At 30.8% G+C, this 20,428-nt stretch overlaps 1 protein-coding gene across 1 annotated transcript; it reads left to right on the top strand.

Annotated features, from left to right (window-relative positions):
- The first annotated feature begins 10,213 nt into the window (after nt 1-10,213).
- Nucleotides 10,214-17,908, top strand: LOC143085031 (uncharacterized). The gene is made up of 5 exons (XM_076261160.1): nt 10,214-10,422; nt 11,293-11,923; nt 13,636-13,674; nt 14,709-14,778; nt 15,657-17,908. The coding sequence occupies exons 2-5, from the start codon at nt 11,294-11,296 to the stop codon at nt 16,463-16,465; spliced, it is 1,548 nt and encodes a 515-aa protein (XP_076117275.1). The 5' UTR covers nt 10,214-10,422; nt 11,293; the 3' UTR covers nt 16,466-17,908.
- The last annotated feature ends 2,520 nt before the right edge of the window (nt 17,909-20,428 follow it).

The raw sequence follows: 20,428 nt of genomic DNA on the forward strand, positions 1-20,428 counted from the left end.
TTTCAAATAAACAACAATCAATCCTGGCTTTCTGTAGAAAGAATGTCCAAATGGCAATGTTGATTTGTGAAATGTCAGTTCAATATTTTTGTCAAATCAGCCATGAATTGATAGATTTCTAACAAGTAAATTCCTATGTCTCATTTGCTTCAAAAATCCATTGGCTTATTATCCTTCCTGAAAAAGATTTTAATGAAGTCTTCCATGTCAACAAATTACACTGTTCACGCAGGAATCAGTTGTCCCGTGATTTGATTCTGACAATAATGACGGGATCCGAGTCAATAAAGGTTAATACAATTAGCCAAACTAAATCTGTCGTAATGAAAGTGATCATCCAAAAACAATCTGCTATGTACTAAAATCAGATATTAGCCAGAATGCATTAGGGATAACTGAATAGTAATGTTTCTAGATAAAATAAGGAAGGAGAAATTACTGAAGTTTTAAAGATTTTACAGATTGTTTCTTTTAGAGCAGAGGTATAGAAACCCAAGTTTTAATGCACATCATCTGGCCATGATGACTGGACTATTCATTGGTATGACTACCAGTAATATAGATCCATGAAGTCTCATTCACAGCTTGCAAGAGTCCAATCAAATTGTTGCATTTGTTATTTGCTGTTTTGGATGGACCATAGCTAGTTTACTGCATGCTATTAACTATGTACAAAATAGTCAGTGTGAGGTCACAAGACATCACAAAATAGTCAGTGCGAGGAAAAGACAGCACAAAATAGTCAGTGTGAGGACAAGACATCACAACATAGTCAGTGTGAGGACAGGACATCACAACATAGTGCCAGGACAACATAATCAAGAATGCTATTATTATTGCAAAACTCACCTAATCATATCATTCTGAATTAATAGCAGTATACAGTTGTCCGTGCAAGGACAAAACATGGTAATATGGAACTAAATTCAAATATATCTGATTACAGATGTAGTTTCTCTGCCCTGTGGTCTCTGTCATCATACATATATTTCTAATCCTCTAGTTTCCAACACTATAAATATATAGGTAATTCTCTGGTCTTGGACACTGTAAATATAAATGTAAAGTATTCCAAAGTATGATATCATTATCTGGGATCTTACTGAAAATATTCAAATGTTTAACTTAAATATTGTAATTACATATTTCATCAGACAACACAACTCTTAGTTATCAGTAAATCAAAAGCAAGATTAATAGTATTGTTGTATAACATATGCACATTCATGGCTCTACAATCATATTGATACCTGTATCTTGGCATACATGTTTGTCTCTGACTGTTTATGACGTCTTTACACTAAATACATTGGCTGTTAGATGTGTACTGATTGACAAATTAGTCCTTGATCATGAGTTTTTTTTATTAGTTGTTATTGGCTTTAAACTAGCTGTTAGTAACTGTGAGTACTCTCAGATCTGTACTTAGTGTCTTTTTGTTGTAGAGATTTACAAGTACCCAGCCACGTCCACTCTATGTTTTGGTTAGATATATTTCTATTTGTATCCATCTGATGAGTTAAGCTTTTTTCAACTGATGTTTATAGTTCGTTCTTATGTTATTCTGTTTCACGACTGTCCCAGGTTAGGGAGGGTTAGGCGCCTAATAACATGTTTAACCCTGCCACATTCTGTATGTATCTGCCTGTCCTAACCCGTACAGAAATTGCTAACAAAAGCACATAAGTTTCACATGTGAAGCACACGAGATGCAAGTAAGAATTGTATGCAAATCAGGTTGCTCATATGTGCAGTTTGGTAGTTCATATGTGCCCACAAAAATCTAACACAATGCTCACATGTGCAATTCAAACCTCAGGTGAGCTTTTATTATCCATGTTAGTTTTATGTTAGTTTTGTACTTTGAAAAGTTTTTCCATTCTTCTAACCATTCAAAACTAACCTACATCATTGCTCATATGAGCTTTTTCAAAATGACATGCCCAGTCATGTACTTCCTGTAAATTCAAATTCATTGAAAAGCATGCAATAAATGGAGGTAGATGGATATGGAAAATGTTAAGTCCTATATTGTGCTATTTGAAGAAAGGCATTGTTGAAATCTGATAAAACCAGTGTGGCTGTGGTTAATTATTTGTAAGTTATCATTTCTATTTCATTATTTTCATTTTTGTGTCAGATTTTGAAATATATTACAATTTTAAGTCCTTTATGGGAATATATATACAGGTTGCTTCAAAATAAGTACTACATGTATAAAGATTTTTCCTTTTTAAACTTTTTGAAATACAGTACTTATTAATCAAAGACATTCATTGTGTACTAAACTTGCAAGTACCTCTATTAGTTTTATAATGTAATGTTATGTTTTTAGTCATGATCATGATTATTGTTTAAATAAAAAAATCAAAAAAAAAATCATATGAAAATCATAATTAACTGACAATAATTAAAGAATAACTCTTTTAACATGATGTATCAGTTATTTTATTTTCAACTGAATTATTTAAGATTTTCATTTAAATTTGAAAAATATTCCTTTTTTAAAGCAGCCATTTTGTTTTGGTCAACTATAATATTCACGTGTGCAACATGTGAGCAACTGCTCATATGAGCAATCTAATAAAATGCACATGTGAAACAAAAGCTCATATGAGCAGTTACACGTGAGGTTTTTAACATGCAAATTAGGTTAGTTTCATATGTGAAATTTTTTTGCTCATAAAATGCTCACCTAATTTGCATGTTAAAAAACTCGTGTGCAATCATGTTAGTTTCTAACGTGAGCATCTTATGTGAAACTTATGTGCAACATGTTAGCACTTTTTGGTAAGGGAAGTCAGGAGCCTGTAATTCAGTGGTTGTTGTATGTTGCTGTGTTACATATATTTGTTTTTTTCGGTTATTTTTTCTCTCTCACAAATTAGGCAGTTAGTTTTCTTGTTTGAATTGTTTTATATTTGTCAGTTTCTCATTGACAATCATACCACATCTTCTTTTTAAAATTCATAAAAAATTGTGAAAACTAATTTCAAGTGTCTAATATGTTTTGTTCTTTCCCATTAAAATTGACAATAAAAAAATTTGTATGATCAAGTGATACTTCATTAGAATTTCAGAAAGCTTTACATTTCTCATTTCGTTGTTAACTGACTACTGTAATGTGTTTTTTTTTACTCATTGTTGAAGACAATATTCTGACCTAAAGTTGCTAAAAAATCAACATCACTTGGTTTTTTTTGTTAAGATAGATGTCTCACCCAGGCATTCATACCATATATTCTTATTTTTATGTTCTTTATATATATTCAAAAATATTATTAAAAAAAAAGATATACTGAGGATTCATTAATTTTCTTGGGCACCAAATTTCCTAGATTGAGGAAACTTTATAATTTCATGATAATCTGATTTTGTGGTTTTACTAAGGTCTTATAGAGAATGTGTACTTCCTTGAACATTTAAATTCGTGGTAAAGTAAGCTTGTAATATGAAATCAACAAAAATTAGTATACCACGAATAATAATAATTGATCCATAGTATTATATACATAGTTATATGTAATTCCACTTACGTGTATCCATCTGATGAGTTAAGCCTTTTATATAGCTGACTATGTAGTGGGGGCTTTGCTCATTGTTGAAGGCCGTACGGTGACCTATAGCAGTATATTCCAAAATCTGACCAACATAATGACAGAGAAAAGATCATTCGGACAGACAGAACTTTTAAAGTCAGACAAACCCTATAACAGTTTTGCACAGACTGCTTAAGTTGTTAATTTCTGTGCCATTTCCTCTCTTGAGGAGAGTTGTCTCATCCGCAATCATTCCACATCTTCTTTTATCTATCCACATTATTGAAAATTATGGAACACTTAGCTATATACATTGACCTCTGCAATTTTTTGTCTATCTAAAATAAAATTAAGCTGAATTTTTTTTTATATTTTAATTGGTCCTTTATACAATGTTGTGAAGAGGAATTGTCTGGCCTTGTTTATTGAAATGAGGGTCTATATAAAATAAAAATCTTCTGTCATGCACGTCTTTTTTTTTCTTTTTCTAAGTTTAAAATCTGGACTAAAAAGGTTTGCAAGATTTTTTTTTCCTTCTGAGATCAAAATTGAATATTTTTTATGGTATAACTGCTGTCAAAGACAAGTCACTTAACAAATTCTTGGCATTCACTTCAAATTAGGGAATAATCATTTAACTCTGAGAGGGGTAATTGTTTTTCTCTAAACAAAATATTCCGGACTTTGAATATTTTTATCAAGCAGAGGGAATTTAAAAAATAGGATTGACAATTTTTGCCATTAAAAGTTCTCAAGACAAAAAAGAAATAATTTGATGTTTGCATGCATTGATAAATCAAATTGAAATGAAAAAAAACATTACCACCTGCCCCCCGACCCCTTTTTTCAAAATCAAATAGTTATAACCTCACTACAGTTTTATTAATGCATCATTAAATCAAGACTATAAAGGTTCAAACATATTTAATCTCCCCCCCTAAAAAAAAGAAAGTTTAAATGCACCTTTATATCAATCTAAAAATATATGTATATAAATTCAGTGTCAATTTAAACTATTCAAAAGTAAGTGTCAATGAAATCTGTTTTAAATGAAGATCTTAAAACAGCTATATCATGGAACATTCTGATTATCTTCCGGATCACCAAATATATCCTGTGGAAAAAGACTTTTAATCCTATTAAAACTAAATATTAATATAAAATTGTCCTCAAAATCTTATCTTATATCTGAATGACCAAATGTACCAGGTCATGTATCTTTAAATCTAAACAAATTCAAAATAAATTAAAATATATTTTCTGAATTCAAACTTCAGAATTAATAAAAACAAATGATGTAACAGATGATTAAGATTTTTTCTTCAATGTTTTGATTTATCAGAAAATGCCGAAGGGAAGAGTGATTTAAATAGTGTGGTTAATATAGAAACATCAAACAAGAATAGAGGATAATAGCATGGCAATGAAAGTAAATAGGTTTACAGACTATAAAATGAAGTGTTTACTCGGAGGACCATTGAGTCGATAATATAGTCCTAAGCTTCAGATTGTTGACACGGTCCACATTTAAAACGATCAACCCTGACAGGTGTGCAGTCACAAGCTTACAAGACAGTATCACACAATTGTATTACAAATTTAGACTGATACTTTACCAGGAAACATACTGTATTACCAAGGACTAGAAATTCAAACCGATTGTCTCATTGGCACTAATACCACATCTTCTTATATATATACACACGAACCAGAAATCATAAAATATGCTTTTTTTAAAAGCGTAACGTTTTTCAAAAATTATTTAAAATTTTGGGATACTATTTCCTTGATGTAAAAAATCTTATACCCTGGATCACCCTGGCATCTTAAATTTACATTCATTTATAAAGCAACTATAATAAAGAATAAAACAGGAGAAATATATTTAGAGTTCCTACAATAACAATTGGTAAAGGCAAACAAAAATAATGAGTAGCTTGATTTTCTTTTTTGGAACAAGCTAAAAAGCAGAAATTTATTATTTCACCTGAACCTAAACTAAAGAGACGGAGTAACATAGTACATTTTATTCTTTCACCAGGTGGCACCACCTTGGATCTACTTACAAAATGATCAGTCTCTGTCATCACACTAACTTTTTATCAACCCAATTGTTTACAAATGAAGATAGATCTGTTTACCACTAAGATAAATTACATTTCTCCTACCCATTTATAATGTAAATGTTTAATTCCTTCAATAAATGGAAAATCTGGACACATTGGTAATGGAATAAGTCAATGTTTATCACTAAGGTCCTAGACCTCCTATCTTGTATCCTTGTAAAGGTCAACCACATAGTTTCATACCTTCATGGGAGGCATTAGGGAAAGGGAGGGAAATGATTAGGATGTTATTGGAGTAAAACATACAACCAATAGAGAACACATTATTAATCAGGACCATGTATATTAACATATATAATAAATAAAATTGCAGATATGACATATATCTGCAATTTTATGTATTATATGTCAATATATATGTTCCTGATTATACATATACGTAATACTACATGTCTAAAGACTTTTGATGTGACAAGCAGTGCCATGGAGAACATGTTCAATCTTCAAATCTATTTAATCTCCATGCCCAATTTGCCTTACGCTTTTTCTTTATCTTTCTTGACTTTCAAAATGCTTTTAATAATTTTATTCAGAAGATCTTCAGAAAAGATTAGAACTTAAAGAACTGTATACAGGGCGGCTGCAACTCCGAAGTTCCATAGCTGAACCCCCTAGCTGAATTGTTATGATAATCACAGCTATCATTCAACAAAGAAGCGTAGCAATTGGTTACCCTTCACATAGTATTTTCCAAATTTGTTTGTGTGGTTGTGCAGTGGCGGATCCAGTGGAAAAGGGGGCGGGGGTTGGACCCTCAATCTTTTTGGACGATCAATGCATTTAAATAGGGACATATAGTTGCCCTCCACCCCTTTATCCTGGGTTTGGAACTCCCCTTTTCAAAATGTTGTGTGTGAGTGTTTAAAAATACTGAGGGGAACTTTACAGAGTAATCTAGGGCTACTCCACTGGATCTTGTAAAACACAGAAACAGCTCAACGCTGTTGTAGTAACATTTGAATTTTTGTACCATATGGTGGCACAATTATTTTTGTTATGCATTTCAATTTTTACATGTAGTTTGACTGAACCAGTAAATGGTGGATATGTTCTTCGTCCTCCGGTCTCCTTATGACACCTATGTCACCCGAATAAGATGCCTCAAGGTCTAATCTATATTTATAAAAGATTTTTTTTTAATTGTGTTTTTGTTGATTTTACAGTCCTACATTGTAATTTATTTTGTATTCTGATACCAAACAAAATCCTCCATGTCTAATGCACTAGAAAATTGTAAGTGAGCAGAAAATGAAAAGTAAACAATCAGAATTTAGTGACCAATTTGAGGACAAAAGGAACGATGTCATACGAGAGGTGATAATTTTTATCAAGTATTTATCATGATATTATATTTCATTTATTTCTGTTTAGGACTCTGAAAATGTTCTTTTGACAACAACCTCTCAAAATAATTTTTATAGTTAAATATTATTTTCACTCCATTTTTGCATTCTTTTAGATTCCATGTCAAAGCTGAGACTGCAGGATAATAATAGAGCTAGAGATTTTGGATGTAACAAGAAAATGGCAAGTGACAGGACATACAGGCTTTGAATCACAGCTGATTTAACCATCAGCTTGTTTCATTAGAAAGAAAAATTGAGAATAAAGAAAATATACTATAAAATGTGTTTTTTTTTGTCAAATTGTTAGTCAAACCTTTTTTACTAATGGGTATTAACTTTAATGACAGTATTTACCTTAAACAATTGTCTCTGATGGAAAAAGATTACACAAACTAGAATTATGATAAAAAGTATGCAACATTCAAAAATTCAGTGCTTGCTTTAATTGACCGAACATTATTTTTTGTTCAGTCATTAATGAAAGTGAAATAATGAAATAATGATTTGAGAGTTTGAGAATCGGCGAACATTAGAGAGCTAGTGACCCTCAGGCCTTTAAGTATCATGCGTCTTAACTATGGTGTACCGTCAGTGGATATAAAGGGCCTTTATGCAGACTATACTCATATGAGATATGATTATTTATGAAGCTCGTGTTTTTCCTGCCTATAAGAGTATAAAACATCTGTACCAACTTGTCAATATTTAAGTCTATTCTATAAATCCCTCTGAACGAGATCTGAAAACACTAAAGTCAAACACATGCCTACTTATACTGACTTTATAAGTCTTATTCAAATATCCTGTACGATTGGTACTTCACAAGCAATACAAACAATCCATATTTCACTGTGTGATAGGTTTATATGGATAGACATAAATCATTGAAAGATATAACAGACCATATATGAACCAGGTAGTTTGCAGATTAAAGACAGTAAATAAAGAACATGCTCGGTGTAGGCAGTTATATGCACTTCCAAATGCAAACACTTCCCATTTTAAGCTTAGAACCGAAATTTAAAAAAAATGTTTATGTATTACTACAACACCTTCTGCTATTCTGTCACATAGTTTGTGTTTATGTATGTATTGATTGTATGTTGAAAATGTTGATGTAATTCAAATGCGTACCTATAGTTGTGGTCATTTTTATAAAGTTCCTGTTTAAATTTTTTTTTCGAAAAACTAAGGATTTTGTTATCCCAAGCATATATTATCTTATCCGTATTTTGCACAACTTTGTGGAATTTTGGATCTTCAATGCTCTTGAACTTTGTGCTTGTTTGACTTTATAACTTTTTGATATGAGCGTCACTGATGAGTCTTAGGTAGACGATTTTAGTTAACTTTGAAATGAATAAAGACATTGATGAGTCTTGTGTAGACGAAACGCGCAACTGGCGTACTAAATTATAATACTGGTACCTTTGATAACAATATACACCACTGCCGGGGTCGATGCCACTGCTGGTGCATGGACGTTTCGTCCCCGATGGTATCACCAGCCCAGTAGTTAGCACTTCGGTGTTGACATGAATATCAGTTATGTGGTCATTTTGTTATATAAATTTCCTGTTTACAAAACTTTGTATTTTTCGAAAACTAAGAATTTTCTTATCCCAGGCATAGATAACCTTAGCCGTATTTGGCACAACTTTTTGGAACTTTGGATCCTCAATGTTCTTGAACTTTGTGCTTGTTTGGCTTTATAACTTTTTGATATGAGCGTCACTGATGAGTCTTAGGTAGACGAAAAGCGCGTCTGGTGTACTAAATTAGAATCCTGGTACCTTTGAAAACTAATAATACAGACTTTGGTAATTTAAGCCATTTAAATAGACATTTTTATAATGTTTTTTTTTATATTGTGATGTTTCACTATTGTTGCCGGTTAGGATGTAGATTTGTGACTTTTTAAACGTTTAAACCTGCTGCATTTTTTTCACCTGTCCAATTTTTGTCAGGAACCGACTTAGGACTAAGATACAATGTATGTCGTAAGATCATCCTAAAGCTGTCTTCGGACTAAGACATGTCTAAGATGGTCTAACGACATTTCTTGGTCCTAAGTGTGTTTCACAAAGTGGTCCTAACTTAGGACATCTCTTAAAGTTGGTCATAAAGTTAGGACTAAAGTTAGTTTTCTTTCATTTTGAGATATTCGTAGTCCTTCAGAATATATTTAATGGAATCAACAATATATTTTTACCTATTTTGCAGCTAACAAAAAGGGGCTCTATATGAACTCTATCACACATTTTTTGACAGACGGGACAACATTTATTCACTGGAATAAAAGATTAAAGCTTAAAGGAACATTAACATAAAATAACATATACAATATATCCTACGTTTAACTTTCAATCAAAGTACAAAACAAATATTATAATTATTTATGCTTCAGGGGAGATAATTCTAATCCATTTTTACTTTTATTCCACCCTGAATCACTCAAAAGAAAACTTCTTTATGATATTAATACTCGATTACCACTGAAGTGGACAAATATTTCCAAATATTGACATATAATGTGGTTTTTAAGTACTGAAAGTCGGTTTTATTGAAGACTTATCTTTGTTAATACTTAAAATATCATTGACAAATTATTCGCTTTATTTTATTATGTGTCTACATTAAAATTTGAACTGTTTAAATTCCACATATTTGATTTAGATGTAAAGCTGTCGTAGTTATTCCATCTAATTCTAGGAAAAGTATATCTAATTATCTTTGATTAATCAAATTTACATACACACAATGTAACTGAAAGACCATCAACATCTTCTTTATTCATATGGTCTCTGTATGCTGGATATCCTTGAAATGTTCATGACGACTACAGTTTTCACTCATCAAAACCTCAGATGTGTTGAATGAACGGAAAAAAATTAAAAAATTAAAATAGGGTGTAATTTTGAGGTTTGGGCACAACTAGAAATAACATTTTTTTAAAAACTTTTAACCATGCTAGCGCTGTTGGATCTTTTTTCAAATTAACATGACTCTGGTAAACATCAAATGAGCTCAAGAATCGGAAAAAAATCTGAAATGGGGGACGCCGTGTTTAACTTGAAATCTATATTCATAATAACCATGCATTTACATAATCAATATAAACACTGGGAAAATTAGAAATGAATTCAAACAAAAATTGATTACATATTTGTAAATGTAATGTTTCAAAGTGCTAAACGAATGATCTATATGCAATGCTTTAAATAATATATATGCTAAGGGAGGTAAGCATGCTTCTTTTATATTTCTATGTGATCGAATGACTCCTCATTTAATTCTATAAAAAGAAAAGGGTATTTCCAATTAACGGCGTAAGACAACTGAAACTGGTGACTGTATATATATCTAAGACAACCAAAAAGTTGACCACCAAAACATGGACTAAGTACAAAGGTTTGTGTAATCAACATGTTTTTCATATTTTTGTAGCTATTTGGTTTACACATTTCTTTCTGTTGAAAGTGAAAGTTGAGAAACTACTGGAAAATCAAAATGAAACCATCAAACTTGGAAATACCATCAGTACACTTTAATTTGTTATTGTTCTATCATGTCTATATCTCCATTTAAACACTCTATATATTTGAGAGAAAAAAATATACCTGTTTGCAAATTAACCCAATATTTATTTTGACAACCACATCTACCTTTTAAATACATTTATAATTGAAATAGTTCACCAATTCATTGCAATATCAATATTTTACTTTCCAGTCTCTGAGTGGCTAAGTGGCCTTGTCAATTAAGCTCATATGTATAGCTTACTTGGCCATAAAGCCAGTGTAAAGTATATACTGCCATAACTTGAATACAGTTTCTGTCAAACTATTTGGTTGCAATTCTAAGGAGGTTTCTAATTCAGTGTAACGTGGCAGATCATGCAAGGGGGAGGGATGTTCTGTCCGTTGAAACCCCCCTTTTTCTAGACGATCAATGCATTTGAGTATGGACACATGGTTTACCCCTTCCCCCTTTCTCCATTATTGACAAAGAAGAACCAATTCTCAACAACATAGTGGTGTTTGATTGAAATACTAAATATATATACCATTTAATCTTTTCAGTAGAATTTAATAATGCAGCTTTATTAGGTGAAAAATAACTTTAAAGGATCTTCTCACAAATAATAGAGTGAAAGGAGGAGGACATGAGCTAAAACTAACTTTATGAATTATGGTTAAAACCAAATACATAACAGTAAGTTGATCAAGTTTTTTTTAACAATGAAAATTGGGTAGCATTTTAATATCTTATATTTTACAGAATGGACAAAGAAGATAAAAGAAGATACTTTGTTGTTGGATCTGTTTACTTAGAGGTTGTAACTCCATTGTTTCAACACAAGTTAGAAGAAAAATATATAGACCTAAACTTCAGATGTCTGAAAGATTTTCTTGATAATACAGCGGTCTTGCACACCTTATTTCATCTACGCCACAGAAATGCATGGTGTTGTACAGATAAGGCAAACTGCAGAAGCCATGGAGCCCTACCTCTAAATCATCACCAATGGAAACAACTATATGCTGAAAATCCAGGGCCTGGTATACACAACTGCTTTTGTAAGTACACAGCCAAGTCAGTCGAGCCCGAAGGTCTTGATGTTAGTTTGTGTGGTCTTATATTATTTAACTGCTGTAATTTGGGACCACTGGACCAAGAAGCAGTCTCTATTCTACGACGGAATAAAAATGACTATCTGAGTCATAACACAACATGTGGTATAACCAAGGATGAGTATGGCCCATTGATGGATGAGCTTAAGACCAACATCCTCCAACTTGACCAGACTAAACAAGATGAACTGATAAGGATACAGAGAAGACCACTGGATGATGCACTGTGTAATAAATACATGACAACACTTTTGAATATTCATGAGATATTGGAAAAGGTTAGAGTTTCTTTTATTACTAGACAAAAATTATAACAAATTCAAATATTCCGCAGTACTATGTATACCACAACATACCTATTTAAAAACATCACTTTTCCATTAAAAAGATTACAGGATGTTGGCAATGATATTAATGTAACAGCTTCATGTATGCTCACTTATTACTTATCTCTTATCTCTATCAATCTATGATACTTTTTTAGATATAAGAAATTGGTATTCATCGTTTTTTAAAGGGCAACAAGTCCAGTAAGGAGTCATCAGATGATTTCAACTATGCTGTCTAAGGCCAAATAAAAATATATGTGTTTTTCCAGTAACCCTACCGTCCCTACTTTTTCGGCTTAAAAATAGCCTACCCTAAAGATTTTATTGTCATTTTTCATTAAGCACTGTTAAAGTCAGAATGTTGCTCCCATAGACTCAATGTAAAAAAAACACAACATAAAATTAAAAAAAATCCCTACCTACTTACCCTAACTTTTTTCCTGATGTAACTGGAACCACAAATACTTTTTTATTTGGCCTAATATTAAGTACTGGTCTTGCTGGTCATTTTGACTCTCTATCTATTATAATTTTCAAGATAATAAGCAAAAATCTCAAAGTTGTTGAAATTCTTCATTAAGAGGCAAAATGCCTATTCTAAGATCTCATCATTCCGATCATTTGTGCTCTTTTCAGATTTTATTTCTTTATAGTGGTTTTCAAGATATTAGACAAAAAATGCATTTTACCCCTTCGTGCTATTAAAAATTTCAACAAAATTGAGACAACCAATTTATCAGAAAAAAATACACTGGTTATATAGAAGTTTGACAAGCACTCATTTTGATCATTGGGAAGCTTAATATTTCCTTAACAACGCAATGTAATTAAAACGTTTAGCTGATTTTACAGAGTTATCTCCCTGTAGTGTTAGTTACCACCTTAAGGACCCTAAATCATATGAGAAGGCAATCGACCTATTTGCAGATCTCGTCTTGCTGTTCATTGTTGCTTTTCATAGCTTCCTGGTATTCCTTGATTTTTTGTTTTTAAAATAATAGACCAAAACACCAAAAAATGGCAGAAATAAAAATATGTCTCATTAGTATACTGAATGACAGGAAATATATTGTTTTATTACAAATTTTTAAACGTTATTGTATTTTGTACAAACAATAAAAGACTATAATTAATTATAAAATAAATTTGGCTTTTATTCTTAAAATTATAATCATTTTTCTAAGGTAAGATTTTTCAACTATAACCGTTTAAGGAAATTTTTTGTATAAATCCAATGTTCTATGTAAGCCAATTCAGCCATGTTAGTTTGCGGGCTAAAGCGGGTCAAAAATATAAACACCAATAATGATGACAATAATGATTATGTCTAGGTTAAGTTATATTCGGCCCTATAGTTCTTGCAAATAATCATTTTGTTGAAGTTAATGGTGTATGATGATGAACGATGAACACATTCTGCCAACATTTTTCATGATCTAAATCTACAATAGTCAATACATTTAATGTAGTCCAAAGGTGACTTTACTATAGATGCTGTTTCTAAACTTTTCGTATAAAACAACTTTCAGTTTGTTATGAAGAAAATTGGTAAGAATATGCTAAAATTACCCTGGCTACCAACAAATCAAAACCAGGTATTTTTTATACAAGTTGTATTTTATATGTTTTATATTTACTCTCACACATTTTGTCTGTTTCAGATAGATACAAATACGACAGAAACACTGCGTTATGTACAGGTATGAAAACAATCATGTTAACTCACTGTTATAATCTCGTCAAAAACAAATGGAATGGCATTCTATAACTTAGAATATATGAAATATAAGTTGAGCATAATAAGGAGGTTTGATTGATTGATTGTTGGTTGCTTTACGCCGCATTAGCACAAAAAGGCTATATCGTGGCGAGAGCTAATTCGAATAATTTTTACAATTTAACAATACAACTAACTATACAACATAATAAGGAGGTGTTTCAGTACTATAAATATATATGTGAATGTAAGGAATGACATATACCCCTGTTTAAGGAATTTTACATGCAGTTATGCACTTTTCTTTATTAAATATTTGATTTCATACATAAAAATTAACGACAGACCTTAAAACTTAAAAAGACTATATACAATTGTAAGTATACAAAAAGTTACAACTTTGTATCTACTTTTAAAGGAGTATGGGCATTAAGGCCTTGTTTTGGCCCAAGAAAATAAAATGTTTGATAATCATTTCAAATTGGCACATAATGTTTAGAAATGCATAGGGTCAAGAAAAATATATTAAAAACAGAAAGATTTTTATCTGCTGACGTCACAATTACGTCATAATATGTATTGTTTTCACAAAAACGATGAAAAATATAGAATTTATGCAGTTTTCTATCATTATTTCCTTTGAGGAAACATCCAGCGCAGCCGAGAAACAACAAAATAATTTAACAAAAGCTTTATTATAACTATTGGAATAATCTCACCAAATAAAAAGTTGTTTCTTGAGTGCGCACATACTTTTTCAATCTAAAATATACTTAAAATTTGATGAAAAAACAAGGAAAATCACGAAATTTACCAAAATATGCAAATTAGGTCATGATTCGTTGCCATGATAACGTGTTCGATGTGAAATTTGATTTGATTTTTCTTAGTACCTTATACCTTAGTCAGGTTTTCAGTAATTTAAAAATATGTATGATTACTTTTAAATTTGCAGTAATTTTTGGGCCAAACAAGGGCCTTATTGCCCCTACTCCTTTGTTGTTTATATTTTTACAGCAAATATGGCAACATTTAACAACACAGAGTTTGACCAATCAGACTTCAGATGAGAAAACTGACAAACAAGGTATGCATGCCTATATAAACTTTAATTCTGTTTTAAACATGCTGCAGGAAAGAAGAACGACCATTTGCATCCAATTATTTTGTTTTCTCTCATAGGGTCTATTAAAGTCAAAATTCTAACTAGAAAGTTGAATATAAATGTATCTAAATAAACAATAATTAAGGATTTACTCCAATTGGACAAATGCCCATACAATTCAAGTATTATTGAGCATCATGTAGTTTTGCTGGGACCACTTTTAATTGAATATTAAACATACATTTTTTTAATTCTATCATTTTTGCATTAAAATATTTGTATCTAAAATGGTTTTATAAAAAAAAGTAAGAATGGTTGTTTTCCTATTTTGTGAAATAACTCAAAATATGCCTACATTTCAGGTTTCAACCATTTTTAGAAAATCTTGATTTGTTTTAACAGAAAAAAAAGAACACACATAAAATTGTGATATTGTGAATTTAAAGTAAAAACAAACTGAAAATGTTTTGAAAATGGACCTGGTTTAAGATGAAAATAAAGTAATATATGTTTCCTGTCCTAATTTTTGAATCAAGGATAAAAATAAAGAGAAATTGACCATACCAATTGTAAATGAACAGTTACAAAATGTGTAAAGATATAAAGATAAGGAAAGATGATAATGAAAGACCTATGCATAAAAAGCATGTTATCTTCAATATAATATATCATAATTAGACAAAATCATTGGTTAACCTCTAAATAAATAAACCACTGAATTGTGTGCTCAAGATTTGAATAATACATATTAACTCATTATATATAATGTACAAGTGTTTGTACTTTATCAATGAAACTAAACCTGTTATTAAACCTCCTACTGATTCAACTCAACACTTTAAACTCTACATTTTTTTCAGGAAATCACAAACATGCAATAAAACCCTACAATCTAGGACAGTCTATATTCATTGCACATCATCAGATAGACCTGACATCAGTAGTTGGTGGTGACTGGAGTAGTGATATAATAGGTATAGTGATGATGGATGATGGTAGACTGGTGATGTGTTTACCTAACCAGAACAGACTACTGATCTGTAATACAGATGGATCACAGGTAGACAGTATAGATGTACAGGGTGGACCATGTTATGTTACAGCAGTCAACAACTCTACAGTAGCTGTTACACTGCATACTAGTAACTGTATAGAGATGTATGACATACACAATAAACTCAAACTTAAATCAATATCAGTACCTGGAATGGATTGGTGGAGGGGGAGTGACATTACAACTATAAACAACAAGTTACTTGTTTGTGGTAACAAGAGACTACTGATCATAGATCACCAGACAGGAGAGGTGGTACAGACAATACAGACTGACTTTACTCCTGACAGGTTACATCGTTCTGGTGACAGAATATTCTACTGGGATTACTTCTCCAACTACGACAACAACAAGAAGCTGTACTGGTACAGTTATACTGATGACAGACATCACACTCTAACATTTTCATCACAACCCTGTATGATGACTACACTACAAGATGGCAGTCTGTATGTGGGGTGTTATGATGGATCAGTACAACATGTGTCATCTGATGGTAAACAGTATAAAACTGTACAGACCAATTTATTGTGTGGTGTGATTCAATATAATTTCAAACAAAGAAAACTGATAATCAAACACAATAGTCTTGTTAAAGTATTCAATGAAGTGTAACGTAATGTACTTAGTGGATTCATTTATTTTCTTGGATTTAGGGACATTTTTATTTTGGTGGATATTTGTTTTTGCCAAAGTCTCCATACAAGTCATATAATAAATTTGTACTTTGTTGAACATTTAAATTCGTGGTTCACTTTTACTCAAGAAATCCACAATATCCCACCTAAAAAATGGATCCACAGTATGAAATGTTTGATACTTTGTTGCAATCATTTTTTACTTTGAATATATAATCAATTATAAAAAAAAAATGTACCCCACTTCAAGAGATAACAAAGAATCAGTTAGGTAGTACCATTTTTATATGACATATTATTTTTAGTGAAACATTTTAAAACAATTATATCAGTATATAACCACAAATAAGGTACATTATATAATTTATTATCGTGATGAAATCATTTTAAAACAATATTCAATTCATATTCAACTCCATCAAATAATTCTCAATTAATGGATTTTTGGAAAAGTTTATGTTTTAAAACTGCTTTATTTATCAGTCTGAAAATTGATTTTTAAACTTGTTTTTATTGCCACGTCAAAGTGGAGAGGGCATTAAGTTTACCCTTGTCTGTATGTACGTTCATCTGTGCGTACGTCCCATAGTTGGTTTCTGTTCTCTTATTTTAGTTCCCTTAACCAAATGTTATGAAAATTAGACACAACGATTATCACCACTAAACACAGATCATGTTTGATTTTACAATATTGCATTGCATTGTTTTGTTTGAAATGTGTATTCTTGTTTCATGTCCTTTTTTGTTAAACATAGGCTGCTTAACAAAACAATAACTGTTTTTCCAATCTTCCAGTTCAGAAAAAGTTTGTCACTGAGATAAATATCATGTTTTATTCTTTTATTTTTGTGCCTGACATTGCAACACTTTACAGACACTGTTGCTGCATTATTCAAAGACACCATGGAATCCTCGTTAAAATCAACCCACAGAAAGAGGTCTTTTTGATTTGTATTATAGTCATTATAGGTAACTGCTTGTCACAATCTGATAGACACTACAGGCCTCCAAGAAACATATGTTTTACCTGCTGTCTCAAAAGGAAAATTCTATGTTTGAGAATGTTAAACACAAAAACTTATCAGATCAAAAGATTAAATAGCTAGCAGACAACCAATGCACTTTTCAAAATTAAAAAAAAAAATTGGCTACCCCTTACTGTACATATTAATTCAATTTTGACTGCTGGGATCTACTACAGATTCTTGAACTCTATTTTGACTTTTTGGGTATAACACAGTATTGTTGTTTTAAGGTGACACCATTTTAGAATAATATATTTGTGTGTGGTACATTTAAGAAATTTTTGAGTTATAGAGGTAATGCTTATATTCAACTCATTTTATGTATAGTATTTTGTTATAAAAAGTGAATTTGTTTAGTAATATTGGGTGTGGTTTAAATAAATTCAGTTCTGTAATATCTTTGTTTATTTCAATAAGTACATATCTGTGATATATGATAAAATCATCACAGATACATGACAAACGCTTGTGAGTGATTGTTGCTTGATTAACGTCCAGTGGCAAGTATTTCATAAAGAGATGTGATATGATTACCAACGAGATAACTCTCTACCAGAGTCCAAATGATATATAAAGTAACAACTATAGGTCACTGCACAGCTTATTGTGAGCAAAACCAATAAAACATTATAAAACAATATAATGGACAGTAACATTGTAAATAACTTCGAAGTTGATCAACCATGAACTAGGAGATAGGGTTTCGAATTCGTCGAAAACTTTAAGTTAGATGAAAGTAATGCAATTTTATAAAAAGAAATCATTGTGGCTTATAGATTCAAAGTCGTGGGGACAGATCCTTGAAATAGTCGTCAAATACATACAATGATCTATCACAAGTCGTTCCTATCAAGTAAAAGGAAGCAGAAATCTTAAAAAATAATCATCAGAAGCCAATTTTGTAATCCTTGTCGTTGGTGGAAAGCATTGGACGCAGACGGAACAAAAATTGTGTATCTTAGACAAAATATCAACCAGTTTACATCCAACATCCAATATATTTAGTGTATTTCGCCGTCATTAGCAGTCAGTGAAAAACATGATCTTGTTCATGCATATTCAGCACGAGTCCGTTGACATTTATGGGATATCCGATTCACAGATGATAGTTGATACATTAAAATTGTTGAAACAGCAATCCCGATCACCTTTCCCAAAAATATGACCTAACAAAATAAGACGTTTAACAAATTCAAATTCAATGTTTATTGCCATATAAACTTTAAACATTAAGTTTGTGACATATAAAATAATAAACAATATAACTATATTTCACATATATATACACAATCATCCATTTACAGTAACTATTCCAGTGTCCCCTGTCCTCAGTTCTAATGACCTTTTGATGTAGGATCCCAATTTATTTACTTGTGATGGTGTTGATGGATTGAGTATAGAAATCAACTTTTCTTCATCAGATAAATCTTTAACAGAAAAATTAAAATCCAAGTTGTTAAAAAAGTTATTTCTTAGTTCCATATTTAATTTACAATCTAATATAAAATGTTTTTCGTTTTCTAATGTTTTACATTTAAGGCATAATCTCTGCTCTCTAGGAATATTTGTATGTCTGCCTTTTCTATATTTAAATTATGGTCACTTATTCTAAGTTTTGTTATTAATTTTCTATAAATAAAGTTTACTTTTTTCATCTATGTTTAGCATCTTATCATGTATCAAATTTTCAAAGAAGTTTTTAGAGCTTGTTCTTATATAAACTTTAAATGAATTATTTATTTTTTTGTCTGAACTAGTATTTTGTTGAATTTGTGCTATATCTATATTAAGTTCACTTAAAATATTTTTAACATAGGTAAACCAGGAGTATACTCCTTCCGAGTCTACATACTAAGCATGTAAGCTTCTTTCAAAAGAGGATTTAATTTACAGCATTCAAATCTCTTTAAATATAATATCGTTTGTGTTTTAATATTAAATTCTATAGGAAGTCTCCCCAATTCAGCTCTAGTTGCAAGATAAGATGCATTCTTTCTAGTTCCTAGTAAAAATTTACAAAATTGCAAGTGTAATTTTTCAATTGGACTTTTTTCTGCAAAATTTAGAATATCTGCTTCTTTTTTTTCAGAATTTAAAGCTCTTTTTTTGCTCTAAAAAGAGATATATATGTGTCTTAATATGTAACTTCAGAGTTGTATATCATTATTGGTTTATTGAGGGAATCAAAGAGGTGGCATGCAACTTTGACTGGTAAATTGTTCAAAGACTTTGTGTAAGCTTTTAACCCAAATAAAGCTTTTTTTTTTTTTTTTAACAAGTTCTTTAGTGGTATGAGACATGTTGCCATTGCATTTAATTAATAAGCCTAAAAATGAGTATTCTGATACATTATCAATGTTACTGTTTTTAAAATTCAAAAATGTTTTTTCTAGTTTAGAGCATGTCCTATTAAATATCATAGATTTTGTCTTTTTAATATTCAATTCTATCTGCCATTTATCACAGTATAAAGCTAAATTATTTAGACTATTCTGTAGCCCTGTTTTAGTTTCTGAAAAAAATAACAAGTCATCTGCAAAAAGCAGGCAACTTAGTTTTGAGTCTATAATTTTTAGAGGATAACACAAGTCATTATCAAAGACCTCTGTGATGTCATTAATGAATATATTAAATAAAGTAGGACTCAGTGAATCACCTTGTTTTACCCCTCTAGTAATATTAAACATATCAGTTACCATGTTTTTGTATTAAATTGAAGACCCAGTCTCATCATATTGATGTTACATAATGTTAAAAAATTTCTTCACTACCCCCATATTATAAAGTTTGTACAAAAGAGCATCTCTCCATACAGAGTCGAATGCCTTTCTTAAATCTACAAAACAAGCATAAAATATATTTTGGTTTTCATGTAAATACTTATTTATTAAAGATTTTAATATAAAAATGCTATC

This window comes from Mytilus galloprovincialis, chromosome 8, assembly GCF_965363235.1.
Source record: "Mytilus galloprovincialis chromosome 8, xbMytGall1.hap1.1, whole genome shotgun sequence".
NCBI classification, from domain to species: Eukaryota; Metazoa; Mollusca; class Bivalvia; order Mytilida; family Mytilidae; genus Mytilus; species Mytilus galloprovincialis.